The sequence below is a fragment of the Motacilla alba genome, chromosome 7, assembly GCF_015832195.1.
Source record: "Motacilla alba alba isolate MOTALB_02 chromosome 7, Motacilla_alba_V1.0_pri, whole genome shotgun sequence".
Taxonomy (NCBI): Eukaryota; Metazoa; Chordata; class Aves; order Passeriformes; family Motacillidae; genus Motacilla; species Motacilla alba.
Window position 1 is genome coordinate 15,848,648 of NC_052022.1, and position 13,695 is coordinate 15,862,342.

The following is a 13,695-nucleotide window of genomic DNA, read 5'->3' on the forward strand; positions in this document are numbered from 1 at the left end:
TGGCCCTGTTCAGTACTCCAGTTTTTTGCTGCTGTGGCATCTCTTGCCTTCCGCACCGCTGACCCTTCTAGCACCCCATCTGTGCTCTGCTGGGCATCGTAGCATGGCACCTGGAGACTCCGAGGTGACTGGAATAGAGCCAGGAGCTTTGTTACGCGGCAGGATCCGTGGTTTGTTTCCCTTGGGGCAGGGGAGGAAGGATGGGGAGGGATAAGTTCACGCTGTCCCATGGCGGCAGACGCTTCTTGCTGGCCTGGCAGGGCAGGATGGTTCTGGCGATGGCCCTCGTGGACACCGCCTGGCCCCGAGCCTTCCCCCGGCGCCGGGCAGGTCTCTGGAGCTGGTCTTCCCCCGGGTCCCAGCCGAGCTCCCGGAGGAAGGGCGTACGGAGGGGTGAGGGCGGTGAGGCGGGGCTGTGCCCGGTCCCGCCCCGTGACGCCCCGCCGGAAGCGGGCGCGGCGGGGCCGCCGGTGCCGGTGGCGGCAGCGCCGCCATGGAGTTCCCGGACCTGGGCGCGCACTGCTCCTGGCCCGCCTGCCAGCGCCTGGGTGAGCGCCGGGGGAGCCGGGGGGTGGGCCCGGCTCGCACGCCGGCGGCACGGCCGCGGTCTCGGGCCCGGGCGGCGCGGAGCGGGCAGCCCGGCCTGCGGGGAGGCGGCGGGGCGGCGCCGGGCGCCCGCTCGGGAGCGGGGCTTGGAGGGCGGGACGTGTCGCCCGTGATGTCCGTGGCGGAGGGGTCCCTGATCCTTCCTGCTGCCCGCGGGCACCCAGCTAGGGCGGGGCTGGCCGTCCGTGCCGGTAAACCGCGTCTCCGCCGGTGGCTCTGTCCGGGTACGCGGCTCCAACCGGGTGGGCAGCGGCTCTTGCCCGGGAATAGCGGGGCAGAGCCCGGATAGGCACCCCCCTGCCGGGCCTGGGTGCTGCAGGCTGGGGAGGCCGCACGCGGCGGGGCCGCTGAGACCCCTCCATAGCCCGGTTATCCCGGTGGGTGAAGCCCGTGGCGACTGTGGCAGCATCACTTCCCACCGGTTTGAGGCCGGCGGCCCGCAGGGAGCTTGTTGTGATTTAGGATGCTACTCCTGGTCTCGGAGACCGCACGTTTTGAGGAGGAGCTCTGGGTATTTCTGAAGACGTGGCTATGCACCTGCTGCCCTTTTGTTTTCCTGCTGGGGGATGAGAGGTGCGGCCCTGGCTTTGCCGCGGCTCACTGTTTTGACTTTGGGAAGGCGGGGAGGCCCCTGATCTGCAGGTGGGCAGTGCTGATCTCCATGCTCTCTGCCCATGGCATATCCTGCTCCTAGACTTCCTTCCCCTGAAGTGCGATGCCTGTGAGCAGATCTTCTGCACGGACCACATCGCTTATGCCCAGCACAATTGCACCTCTGCCTACAAGAAGGTAAGTGCAGGGGGCAGATCTCATACACCCTCCTGCATGGAGCTGCTGAGCTTTTCTAGGCACTGATCATAATAATCTGCGGTGTCTCTGGTCGCTTGAGCAGTCCCCCTTGGGATGTGTACTGAGTCTGAAGATGTATCTAAAAGCCAGGATCTGCATCTCAGTGCCACAAACATTCAGCCCTCCCTCTCCCACTGGGTGAAGTGGTTTGGGCATCTCCCAGCCACACCATCTTCCCTTCCCAGAGTGTATGTCTGTGCCTCTGCACCTGCTGTGCAAGCTGGTCGCAGGGTCAAGAGCAGGATCTCAAACTGTGGCTGAAGCTGTGGAAGCCATGGTGGGCAGGTCCTGGAAGGGAGAGGGATGACTGTGCAGCGCGCAAGATTGCCCAGCTGCCTGCTCCCAGCTCCCTGTTGTTGTCTCTGCAGGACGTGCAGGTCCCAGTGTGTCCCCTCTGCAACACCCCAGTCCCTGTGAGGCGGGGGGAGATGCCTGATGTTGTGGTGGGCGAGCACATTGACCGTGACTGCAAGTCTGACCCTGCGCAACGCAAGCGCAAGGTATGTACTGTGGGGCTCTGCCAGGGCTCTGCCAGAGCCTGGCAATGGGGTGAAAACAACACAGATTCAGCCCTGCCTGGTGCTATCTCTGGCACAGGCTGATCCAGGGAGGGCTGCTGAGCTGGAGGCATCTGCAGGGCCTTGTGGAGGCTGTCGGGGGAGCAAGATGGTGATGGGGTGGGGCTGGGCAGCCACCTGGAACATAAGGATGGTAAACTACAGGCTGCTATTAGGAAAATGCAATTGGCAATTAGCTACCCCATCTTGCCAGGAGATGAAATTGCTGCAGGGAGCTGGCCCTGCAGGAATCCAGCCTGGCAGCAGCTGGAATGCCCTGGGCTATCACTGCACTGGTATGGAAGGCAGGAGTCCCTGGGCAAGGCACTCTTTCTCCTGCTGTGCATTCTGTGGTTGTGGAGGCTCTTGTCTATGGAGACTGCAGCACCAGTGAATTACTAATAAATTATCTCAAGAAATAATTCAGAGACAAATTTCAGAGCTTTGCAGAAAATAACACCGGTGGGGAAGGCTGGTCAGTGCCCAGGGCCTGGCATAGAGAGAAGGGACAGCCCCACACCATGTGCTCCTTTTCAGCACTGCTGTGTCATCTTTCAGATCTTCACCAACAAGTGTTTGAAGCCTGGCTGCAAGCAGAAGGAGATGATGAAGGTGATCTGTGACCAGTGCCACAAGAACTACTGTCTCAAGCACCGGCACCCCCTGGACCATGACTGCAGTGGGGCAGGGCATCCCCTTTCCAAAGCAGGGTGAGGCCCTGAGAACAGAAAGGCTGGGATGGGTGGGCTGTGTTTGCCAGATTGATGACAGGGAAGAAGCCTGGGACTGCCTGGGACTGCTGCGTTCTGACACTCCTGTCCTGTGTGCCAGGGTGTCCTCCTGCAGCACCAGGCACACCAGTATACAGTCTGTCCTGCAGCAAAAGCTGTCAGTACTGCCTGCTGACTGCTTTGCTCTTGCTTCTTTTCCCAGCCCCTTATTCTGTAGCCATTGGTTTCTGCCTGTCCTGGTGCAGGGTTTTAGGGAGAGAAACAGCACTTGAAACTCTTGGGAATAACAGCCACAGCATGGGAGGAAGAGGAGCCAGGGAGGTGTCTCGCTTATCTAGCTTGATATCCCAAGGTGTCCAATGCCTAGGAATTGCTCATGATGGTAAACAGTTTCTCACAGGTGTCCTGTCTGTCCTAGGCATGCTGCAGTTACCAGAGCCCAGGCATCCTCCTCCAAAATAGTCACAGCATCAAGCAGCGGAGCTGCCCGGCCAGCAGACAGCTCCTCTTCTCTGGCCTGTGCCAGGTAAGGTGATGGCCTGACTTGTAATTCTGAGGTGGGCATGAGCAGGCTCATCTTGGCTCTCTGTGGAATGCCAGAGCGACAGCTCCCTTCTTGTGCCTCAGCAGCACTGATAGTCATGCTAGGGCTCCCTGCCTTGACAATAATGCAGCTTTTCTTCTGCTTGCAGGGGAGGCAGAGCAGCTGTGTCGCAGACTCGCAGCACCTCCCCTCCAGCTGTCATGCTGCAGAATGGGCTGGTGAGTGGCTTGGCCTGGCTATTTGGGGTGGTTTATGTGCCCTCTAAGAAGTGACTCAACAAAAGCTTTCTAGCCCACACTTTGTAGGTGACTGTGCTCCCAGCTGTGTCCTCCCTGGCAGACAGTGATCCTGAATGCTCTGTGGGAAATCAGAGCTTGCTCTGGTGCCTGCGAATGACTGCTCTCAGCTGCACTTGGTGCTTAGCTTTCCCCAAAGGGACAAAGTGCACCAACCATTTTCCTTGGGTATTGTCTTTCTGCAGTACAAGCAAAGGCTCGAGGAGACTGGAGTTGCTTTCCACTGGTACTCTTGGCCTACTCCTGCATTAGCAAGCAGGGATGTGTCCCCTTGGGCAGTGGGAGAGCACTGCTCTCTGTCCAGAGCCCCAGTTTTTCACCTTGGTTTGTCTGGTCTCCTGGAGAGAGATTTCCTAGCCCACCCTTGGCTGGGAAAGACTGTACCCACTACATGTGCTTCAGGGCTGCCTCCTGCCCCCCACCCTGGCCAGCTGGTGACAAGGTGTTTTGTTTCAGAGTGAGGAAGAGGCACTGCAGCGAGCTCTGGAGATGTCCCTGGCAGAGTCGGCACGCAGCTCAGCACAGCAACCCAGGTACAGCCCCAAAGCACGTGGTGTGGTGTGTTGTGCACTCCCCCGTGTGTGAAAGGTGCCTGGGGAAGCATCATGTGGCTCTGGGATAACATTCCTCTCAGCACGTGTTCCCATATGATGCCTCTCTGGCTGACAAGGGAAAAAAGGAAGAGTCCAGAGCCAACAGGGAACTGTTTAGCAAGTAAGCCCTCAGCCCTAGGGGTGCTGGCAGGGGACGGTGACTGACACACAGAGTAGGGCAAACCATTGTCTGACAACTTGTCAGCTAATGGGTTTGGCTGGAGCATGGATAGGTGGAGTAGGGGTGTTCATGGAGGACACCCGGGAGCTCATGTCCCCAGGCACAGTGCCCAGTGCTGCTAAAAGCACCATCTTACTTATTGGACCTAATATGCCTCTCCTTGCCCCAAATTTCTGGCTGCCAGCCCCAGCTGGATCCTCTGCTCCCTCCCCAGCCCCATGCCTGTTCAAAGTTATCCTCAGTTGCTCCCTGCCTTAAGGTATGCTGGGGGGTTGCAGTGAGATGCTGAAACCCAGGAGGGCTCTGAGCACTCAGCCCGTGAGCCTGAGGCACACAGTGCACCACTGTCCCAGCAGCACACAGGAGGAGGAGGATCTGGCACTGGCTCAGGCGCTGTCAGCGAGCGAAGCCGAGTACCAGCAGTCGCAGCGGCAGGTGAGTCAGGCTCTGCGCTGTTGTGTGGTTGATCCTGGCCTAGCTGTGTGAGGGAGGGGGCTTCCTTGGGTTCTGCTTACTCTGGGATCTGTCTAGCCTCCGTTTCCTCGCCAGGAGGGCAGCCCAGCCTGCGGCAGTGGCAGCATCTCTGCTGAGCACTCATCTCTGGGAACCTGAGCACTAGATGTGCCCTCTTGTAGGAGAGAGGAAGGAGCCTGCTTGCCCTTGCTCACTGTGTTCTCTCTGTTCCAGGCGCACAGTTCAAAGCCATCGAACTGCAGCATGTCATAGGCAGGTGAGGCGGGGTGTGCCAGCGGACATAGGATCCTGCCTGTGACCTGAGGAGCGGCTCTGGCCTCCCACATGGATGCCGTGGGGTTCTGGACACTGGTACCAAGAGCCCCTTGCCAAGGACAGCTCATCTCCCTGGGAGCTGTAAGCAACCAAATATACACTGACACTTCAGCCGTAGTACCTATATAAAATTAGTGCAGCAAATACTGATGTTCCTGGGGAGGTGAAGAGTGTACAGGACGGGGCTGGGTACCAAAGCAAGTGGCAGCCCAGGGTCTGCACTTACCCACAGTTGCCACAGCCGTGTCCCAACACTGCTGGGACTGTGGGGCGAGGGCAGAGCTGTGTGGGGACATCTGTGCATGCTCAGACATACAGCTGGGATGTAGCTGCCTTCTGTAGTGGGGGGCTGGATTCCATCCTCTGGGAAGGGCTGTGCCAGCCCCTCAGCAAAGAGCAAATGGCTGGGATGGTGTCTTGCCTGGGCACGGCAGGGCTGAATGTGCAGCCTCCCAGCAGCGTGAAAGCAGCCCCTTCCCTGCTCCCCACACCCTCGGTGCCTCCCTGCTGTTTGCATGTACAAGAGCACGTTGGGCCTTACCCTGCTCGGCTGGGGCACAAGACCTCTCTGAGACTGAATGGAGATGCATTTCCTTTCTGGTTTAATATAATAAGTAACCTTGGCAGTGACTTGAATGGCAGCATCGCTCACATGGTATGGTTGCAGCTGCCTTTCTGCTGCCCTAAACTTAAACAGGGCCCTGTTTAAATGCTGCTGGGGTAGGAATGCCTCTGTTCTTCCAGTTGTATTGCTGGGTATCCCCTCCTAGGTAGCAGTAGCACAGAACCCCTCCCTACAACCAAAGCCCTGCGCCTAGAGCCTGGTTGGGCAGAGGGGATTTGTCCTGCTGGCCTCTTACAGGAGGTCTGCAGCCATGCAGAGCTGTGCTGCTTTCCCACCTGCTGTTGCAACCATTCCTGCCTGCAGGGCTGGGCCTGGTTCTGCACAGGACTGGGCTGTCCTGCTCTGAGCAGCTGAGGGAGGGGGATTCAGGTGGGGTCCAGGGAATGCTGAGACTTGTCAAAGTGCTGCTTGGGAGAAAATAAAAGCATAGCACAAGGTACAGAGGTACCTGAGGGAGCAGTCACTTGGTGTCCAGCCCAGAGTGGCACATCTCTGTGGATGGTGGTTGAAGTGGGGGGCACATAGGGGTGAGGGGACACCTGCTGTCCTGCTCTTCCATTGCTGTTGGGGTGCAGCCCCCTGCCAAGCTCAGCCCTTTGTGTGGGGTGGGGCAGGCGCTCACAGCCTGCTCAACCCCTTGCCCACCTAAGCCCAAGGAGCTCAGCCTCGTGGCAGAGCTGCCAGTTGACCCAAGGGCCCAGGCACTAACCCTGCCTGCCCCCACCAACAGGCACCTACCCTGCCCAGAGCACACAGGCATGGAGCTGGGAAGGACCTGGTTTAAGAAACTACACAACAGCAAAATAAACACGTACAAATGTAGTGGAGTGTCCAACCAAGCCCCTGCAGCTCAAGGGCAGGCAGGGCCCTTGCCTGCAGCCAGCAAAAGACTCCCAGGCAGTGTGGGGGCCTGGACCCAAGTCAGCGTCACAGCAGAACTCCTGGTCACATTCATGACGCTTTCTTGCTGCTCTGAGGCTTCTCAGTGCGGTGCTCCTTGCTCTCGCCCTCGTCCCCATTCTGCTGCTGCAGCCACATGCCAGCGTACACACCTCCTTTCTGCAGCAGCTCCTCATGCCTGTGAGGAGAGCGGAGGGATGCAGGGTCCTGAGCTGGCCCCAGAGCCAGGCAGGGGATTCCCTCCCCCAGCCCTCCCCCTTGTGCTCACCTCCCTCGCTCCACAATGTGCCCATCCTTAAGCACCAGGATCTGGTCTGCACCTACCACAGTGGAGAGCCTGCAGGGAAAAGGTGTTACCCTGACTTGGGTGGCAGAGGGTTCTTGAGGGTTTACATGGTGCCAGGAGCTGTAACCCCAGGGGCTCTCACCTCCTGAGCTGGGGGCAGGTCTGTGTGCCCTTTCTGCAGGGTCAGCACCTCCCAATCAGCCCTTTCCCCTTGTCCCTACCTGTGTGCAACAACGATGGTGGTGCGCTGGGCGCAGACCTTGGCCAGAGAAGCCTGGATGTTCCTCTCAGTCTCTGTGTCAAGTGCAGATGTGGCCTGCAAGGTGAGACACAACATGAGGCAGGGATAGAGGGGATAGAGGTCGTGGGGGCTGCTGCAGAGCTGGGTAAGGCTGGGCTGGGGCCACTGCTGTTACCTCATCCAGCAGGATGATGTGGGGACCCTTCAGGATGGTGCGTGCGATGGCAACGCGCTGCTTCTCACCCCCGCTCAGCTTCAGCCCCCGCTCTCCCACCTGCGTGTTGTATCCTGCAGCCACAAGAGCAGAAACATGATGTGCTGGTGCCCTCTGAAATGGAGATGGGGACCTGCTGCCCTGGGAGGTCCTGCTGCGACCACACAGCCACATGGTGGAGCCTCAGCTTATCCCTGTCCAGGGGCTGATCTAGCCCTGGAAAGAAGGCTGGAAAGTCAAAGCAAGACCCAAAGTCATGCACGGGTGTCCCCGTGGGAGATGTCACCCAAGGATACCTGTGAGGGCAGCTAGAAGGTCTTAGGGGACCATGGGATGGCAGGCACTGCAGGGGTCTCACCATCAGGAAAAGAAAGGATACGGTCGTGGATGTCAGCAGCCCGGGCTGCCTCCTGTACCTCCTGGTCAGTGGCCAGGATCCGTCCATAGCGGATGTTGTTGGCGATGGTGTCGTTGAAGAGCACCGTGTCCTGGGGCACCACCCCAATGTGAGCACGCAGCGAAGCCTGCTTCACCTGGGAGGCAGGGGAGAGGGCTCAGGCAGACCCACACCAAAGGCAAAGATCCCTCCAAAACCTAATCCTACCTAGCCATGAGCCCCATTCCTTGCAAGCTATGTGCTGTAGGGTCACCCTGCACCACAGCCTCAGCTGTGTCTCCACTCTGCAGTGGGGGGCCCTGACAGTGCCCTAGACCTTCCCAAGGAGCTGTGGCCAGTACCCAGCATTTCAGCCTGGGGTCCCACAGTTGTGCCATTCTGCCACTTCTGGCACAGCCGTCAGCCTGCAAGGGGCTGTGGGGGCTGCATGCTCACCCCTGCCCTGGGGAGGCGCTGGTGCCTGCACTGAGCAGTGCTGCGAGGCCCAGATGAGCTGATGTGTCCTCCCCAGTCCTTGGAGGCCCTTCCCCCTCACCTGGGAGATGTCCTGCCCATCAATGCGGATGCAGCCACCCTGTACATCATAGAAGCGGAAGAGCAGACGGATAATGGTGCTCTTTCCAGAGCCTGAAGGTCCCACCTACATACAAAGGAAAAGGGACTTAGAGATGGCCAATTCCCAGCTGCTGGAGGCCAGAGGTTGGACAGGAAAGGGCTGGTCCTGCTGGGGACTGTCCTTCCCACCTTCATATTTTCCAGCTTCTATATCCCCATCCTTCCCTCCCACAGTGCACTCACAGTCCTGCTCTCACCAGAGCCAGGGTCTGCCCAGGCATCACAGAAAAAGAGACATCTTGCAGGATTTCCTTCCTGGAAGAGGGGCATGGAGAGGGGTTCAGGGCCACTCCATGGCCCCACATCCCTGTAGCAGGTCCCACCCTGTGCCCAGTACCCCATACCCATCCATGTAGCTGAAGTGCACGTTCTCAAACTCAATCTGCCCAGCCTCCAAGCGCAGGTCGCTGGCATTCACCACATCCTTCACCTGTCGAAGCAGAGGCTCAGGCTCGGAGCCAGCCAATCCCCAGGGCAGGACCACAGGCCCAGCGAGGGAGCAAGGTCCAGGAAAGGTGGCACCCACCTCCTGCTCCTCGTGGAAGAGCTCAAACATATTTTCCATGTCCACAAAGGAATTCTGGATCATCCTGAAGAGGGCAAAGACCAGAGAAAAGGGTTTGGGGGAGCACATACCGACCCAATCACGCATGGAGAGGGGGACACCAGGCACTTCCACACCTCCCAGCATTACCTATAGTAAGTCCCGAACCAGTTGAGTGGTGTGTAGAGCTGGATTATGTAGGTGCCAAAGAGGACAAAATCCCCCACCTGGAAGGAACAGGGTATAGAGGTCTGGAACCATCAGCCCCAGGGCCCTGCCTCAGCAGAGGTCTGCACAGGCTGGCACCAGCCTCACCTGCAGCTTGTTTTCGGTGACAAAGTAGGCACAGAGCAGGGACCCTGCCAGCAGCCCTAGGCCAATGACCAGGTTCTGGGTCTGGTTGAGGAGGCCCAGCGAGGCACTGACCTTCCACTCTGAGACCTGGAAGAGACGAAGTCCTGTGGGATGCTGCTGCCTCCAAACCAGACCCATGGTGATCTCCATCATCCCCACAGGTGCTTGTGAGGTTTGGCTTCTTCCCCCTTGGTGCCCCTAAAGGTACTGAGCACCCCGTACCTGGTACTTGACAATGGCATCGTTAAAGCGGTTCACCTCATAGCTCTCTGCATTGTAGTACTTCACCTACAGGAGCAGAGCTGGTATCAGCACCCAAGCGGTCCTCAGTGACCCCCCCCCAACTCCTACAGTACCGTCTCAAAATTGAGGAGCGAGTCCACGGCCCGGGACTTGGCCTCATTGTCCCGTGTGTTCATGTCCCGACGGTACTTGGTTCTCCACTCAGTGATGAAGATGGTCAGAGCTGTGGACAGGAAAAAGCTGCATTGCAAGGCTCCTGCCACCCCACAGCCCGGCAGCCCTGCACCCTGAGCCCGCCCACTCACTCAGGTACAGGCTCATACACACGAAGATGATGAGGCCAAACCAAGCGCTGAAGACCGAGGTGAAGTAAACTATGCTGATGACAATATCCGCAATGGTGGGGACAATGCTGAAGATGATGTAGCTGGGGGGTGGGAAGGGAAATGGGGCATCAGCCCAGCTCGGTGAGGCTGCCCAGCCAACCCCCTCACCCACCACGGGCACACTGACCTGAGCAGGCTGTTGATGCTGCTGGTGCCGCGGTCCACGCTACGCAGGACCTCACCAGTGCGACGCCCCAGGTGCCAACGCAGGGACAGCCCGTGCAGGTGGGCAAAGAGCTGCACCTGCACCTGCCTGTTGGTGAACTGCTGCACCCACACCCACAGGAAGGTGCGCAGGTTGCTCACAAAGCCAGTGGAGCCTGCAGGGCAACACTGAAAGGTCAACCGAGATCAGCCTCGCTGGGGCATGCAGCAGACTTCCAAAAGTCCAGCTGGGAAAGGGGGATTTGGGATGAAGCCCACTCACTCTCCCTAACCTGGGACCATCCCAGGTTGCTGATTCCAAGAGAGCAGCAGTGATGGGGCATATGGGCTTCCCTGGCCACCCCAGAAATGGGGTATGATGTGCCCAATATCATCTTTCATCAGTGCCCCATCCTTCCCAATGGTCCTTACCGGCACCTCCACCTTGCAGGAACTTCAGCCCCACATAGCTGCAGACAGTCCAGGCCAGGGTGTGCCAGGGAGCACCCACTGTCAGCTCATTCACTGTGGGAAGTGTGCCAAGGGTCAGGATGGAGGGACAGGGAGTATCCCAGGGTGCCAGTGGGAACCAGCCCAGCAGCCAGTGCTGGACCCTGACACCCTGGACTCTGCTCCTTCCAAACCCTGCAACCCTCCAGGTCACCTCAACACCCTCTTGCACTTGGTGAGGCTGTGGTGAGCCTCACACACCAAGCTCCAGGTGCCTCACCAATGTTCTTGTAGTAGATGGGGACAAAGACGTTGATCGCCCGCTCCAGCCCCATGAGTGCCATGCAGAACAGCACCAGCCCCTGCAGCAGGTGGTTGCCCCTCGGCCACATGTATGGCACCAGCAGCCGCAGCTTCCTCCGGAAATCCTTCCAGGTGGAGGTGGTCCTGCTGGCATCAGTCAGGAGTGGCTGGGGGATAGCAGACCAAGGAGTCATTGCCCTGGCAGCCCAATCCAGCTGGCAATGGTCCTGGGCAACACCCCAAGAAAACCAGTCCCACTCCAGAGTGGCCACTCCATCCTCCAAACAGGGATGCATCCTAGTGACAGCAAGCAGGGAGCTTGGGCAGCCCTAAACCTTGTCCTCTCACACCTCATGAAGATGCTGATCCCAGGGCAGCTGTATTTCCATTTTATCCCCAGCTCCTTCCCGGCCATATCCTAAAACTGCTTCAGTCCCAGGACTTACCTGGCTATTCTCCACATCCCGCTCCTCCTCATTGATTAGCAGCATGTAGGGCTTACGGGGTAGCCCCGGGGCCTTCATGCCCAGGATGAAGAGCATGAATGTGCAGATGTAACGCAGCAGCCAGAAGCCAAACTGCACCTGAATGGAGAGTGAGAGTTCAGCAGCTCAGCTGGCCCTCAGCACAACCCTGAGCATGGGATGGGTATGATCTGAGAGAGACAATGAGCAGAGCATGGGGATGGGGTGCAGTGTGCCAGGGGACACCCATGCAGCTCAGTGGGAGTCCCTGGTTGAGCACAGCACCTCAGGCAGCACCCAGACTTCTTCCTTCCTCCCCGCATCATCTGTCTCCATGCCCTCTGGCTCAGGGTGCACCTACCCTAAGGGGTACATGGGGGCAAAGGGCTGTGGGAAGCAGGGAAACACCCCCACTTCTGCACCTGGCTCTGAGCTGGGTAGAAGCAGGACCTGAGATGGGTGGAGGCATGGAGAGATGTGTGATAACTGAGCTTGGGACTGAAATATCTGGCAGATGTGTGGGTGCAACCCAGAACTGTAAACACCATGGGCATGGCAGATCATTATATACAAACTCCAGCCCCACACCACCATGCTGCAGTCCCTCCCACTCCCGAAAGTGCCTCGCCCTCTTTCCCTGGCCACAGATCCCCAGCCCACCTTCTGGTTGGTGTCCTCCAATGCCCACCACCACAGAGGGCTCCTCCAGCACACCAGGGTCAGGTTCTCAGCAGCAAAGGCCAGTGCCCAAAAAAGGAGGAGGACGGTGCCATGGCCCCGTGTTCGGTCATGGGCCAGCACCCGGGTATGCTCCAGCTGCAGGAGGGCAATGGCACAGCCCCAGCTGAGGGCCCAGAGGCAGGCATGCAGCAACATATACCCATAGAGCTGTCTCAGCCCCACTCCTTGCCACAGCAGCCCACCAAAGGGCTGCAGAGCCAGGAACAGGGACAGCAGGACCTGGCCACGGTAGAGGTGAGAGCGGGGAATGTACTTGGGCTCCATGGCACGGCTGAAGCGGGCATAGCAGGCATACTGCAGGGCACCCAGCAACAGGCAGACACTCAGCAGCACAGATGGCACCAACGTGAAGAAGAAGCAGGGCTGGAAGCCCTGCTGGACCCAGGCTTGGGTGATGGAGTTGTTTCCTTCACAGTAGCCCCTTAGCACGGCCATCCTGGCAGGTCACCAGCTGTGGAGAGAAGAGAGCCCGAGGCAAGGTTTCAGGATGGGCTGTGGTACCACCTGCACAGAGGGACTCAGAGTGGGACGGCATGGCCAAGCAGCAGGGCCCCTCATCGGGCAGGGGCAAGTACCGCTGGACATGGACACACAGGACACGCTGCATGCGGGACACACAAAGCGGTGCCTGCAAGCAGGGCCAGCTTTGCATGGGGATGGCCGTGAGCACCACACCTGCTGTGTGCCCCGGACGTGGGCACAACATTAGACTGGGCCCTCCAGAGCCACCCGGGCCCCTGAGGATGCCCTCGGCCACGAGAACAGCGGGAGCCGCGGGGACAGGAAGGCAGAGTGAAGCTGGGAACGGTCTCAAGCGGGAGAGAGCAACGGCGGTGATGCAGCGGCAGGGGCGGGTGGGGGAGGGGACGGGGATGCAGAGGATGCTCGGGGAACCGCGAGGCCGTGCAGGGGAGAGGCAAGGGCAAAGACAGGGACACATCAAGGAAAAACTCGCGGAGGGCGAGGCAGAGGCCGCGCGGGGTGAATGCCCGGGCAGTCCCGGCGCCGCTCAGGCCCGGCACAGGCGGCCGCGGCCCCGTCGCCGCCGTATCAGCCCGGCCGCCGTGTCGGCCCCGCCGCGTCCGCTCACCTGCCCTGAGCCGCTGGCCTTGGCCCGGTCCGGGCCCCGCGCCGCCGCCCGCCGCTGCCAGCCGGGCCCCGGCGCCGTTCCGCCCCGCCCCGCCCCGCTCCCCGCCCCGCGCCGACTCCGGCCCGCCCGCCTCCTCCCCGGCACCGGCACCGGCACCGCAACCCTGCGTGCGTCCCTTCCCCGGGGCCCCGGGCCCAGCCCCGGGCGGCACGGACCTCCCCCGCAGCGCCGGGGATGAGGAGGGGTCGGTGCCGTGGGGCACGCTCCCAGACCGGCAGCCACGGAGGGTCTCCGCCTCCGACGTGAGACGCCCCGCTGCCGCTTATCGCCGCCGCCAGCCCGGCCCTGCGGAGCCGTGATAGCCGCAGGAGCCCCTGCGAGGCCTCCAGAGGTCAGGCAGGACAGGGCACTGCCCTCTCGGCGATAAATATAGCCCCTGTCTCCTCCCGCGGCTGCGACTATGCTCCTGGGAGCTCCCAGCGCCGCCGGAGCAGGCGGCAGGCTCCTCCCAGCCTTCTGCTGCCATCGCGAGCCAGGAGCAGGTGGGCTGCA

The 13,695-nt window shown here is 60.1% G+C and overlaps 2 protein-coding genes across 7 annotated transcripts; one reads left to right on the forward strand and one right to left on the reverse strand.

The window, feature by feature from the left end:
* The first annotated feature begins 198 nt into the window (after positions 1-198).
* On the forward strand, positions 199-6,234 carry ZFAND2B (zinc finger AN1-type containing 2B). 3 transcript variants are annotated; one of them, XM_038143219.1, is made up of 9 exons: positions 199-548; positions 1,301-1,395; positions 1,824-1,955; positions 2,571-2,722; positions 3,162-3,269; positions 3,436-3,505; positions 4,040-4,116; positions 4,711-4,792; positions 5,045-6,234. In XM_038143219.1, exons 1-9 carry the CDS (start codon positions 494-496, stop codon positions 5,081-5,083), a joined length of 810 nt encoding a protein of 269 aa, XP_037999147.1. In that variant the 5' UTR covers positions 199-493; the 3' UTR covers positions 5,084-6,234. The 3 variants fall into 3 exon arrangements, with proteins under 3 accessions (XP_037999147.1, XP_037999149.1, XP_037999148.1); XM_038143220.1 differs by having other exon boundaries at positions 214-548; positions 4,714-4,792; XM_038143221.1 differs by lacking the exons at positions 4,711-4,792; positions 5,045-6,234 and adding an exon at positions 4,617-4,653 and having other exon boundaries at positions 201-548.
* Positions 6,235-6,575: 341 nt separating this feature from the next.
* ABCB6 (ATP binding cassette subfamily B member 6 (Langereis blood group)) lies at positions 6,576-13,582 on the reverse strand. 4 transcript variants are annotated; one of them, XM_038143174.1, is made up of 20 exons: positions 13,359-13,582; positions 11,973-12,504; positions 11,295-11,432; positions 10,826-11,015; positions 10,528-10,620; positions 10,079-10,271; positions 9,871-9,992; positions 9,679-9,788; positions 9,545-9,610; positions 9,284-9,409; positions 9,119-9,195; positions 8,951-9,014; positions 8,769-8,854; positions 8,622-8,679; positions 8,345-8,449; positions 7,771-7,945; positions 7,374-7,486; positions 7,179-7,273; positions 6,940-7,008; positions 6,576-6,849 (listed from the first exon to the last, which is right to left on the reverse strand). In XM_038143174.1, exons 2-20 carry the CDS (start codon positions 12,486-12,488, stop codon positions 6,723-6,725), a joined length of 2,523 nt encoding a protein of 840 aa, XP_037999102.1. In that variant the 5' UTR covers positions 12,489-12,504; positions 13,359-13,582; the 3' UTR covers positions 6,576-6,722. The 4 variants fall into 4 exon arrangements, 2 of the variants coding, with proteins under 2 accessions (XP_037999102.1, XP_037999103.1); XM_038143175.1 differs by lacking the exon at positions 13,359-13,582 and adding an exon at positions 13,144-13,227; XR_005257621.1 differs by lacking the exons at positions 6,576-6,849; positions 6,940-7,008 and having other exon boundaries at positions 7,829-7,945.
* Positions 13,583-13,695: the final 113 nt, after the last annotated feature.

Bases quoted from the DNA above. Each gene is read 5' to 3' on its own strand.
- ZFAND2B (XM_038143219.1), top strand. From the start codon at position 494: ATGGAGTTCCCGGACCTGGGCGCGCACTGCTCCTGGCCCGCCTGCCAG. The intron at 1,956-2,570 runs GTATGTACTGTG...GTCATCTTTCAG, and splicing joins CTGCGCAACGCAAGCGCAAG to ATCTTCACCAACAAGTGTTT. The intron at 2,723-3,161 runs GTGAGGCCCTGA...TGTCTGTCCTAG, and splicing joins CATCCCCTTTCCAAAGCAGG to GCATGCTGCAGTTACCAGAG.
- ABCB6 (XM_038143174.1), bottom strand. From the start codon at position 12,488: ATGGCCGTGCTAAGGGGCTACTGTGAAGGAAACAACTCCATCACCCAA. The intron at 11,433-11,972 runs GTGGGCTGGGGA...CTCTCCATTCAG, and splicing joins TGGAGGACACCAACCAGAAG to GTGCAGTTTGGCTTCTGGCT. The intron at 9,196-9,283 runs GTGAGGCTGGTG...TGTTCCTTCCAG, and splicing joins TCACCGAAAACAAGCTGCAG to GTGGGGGATTTTGTCCTCTT.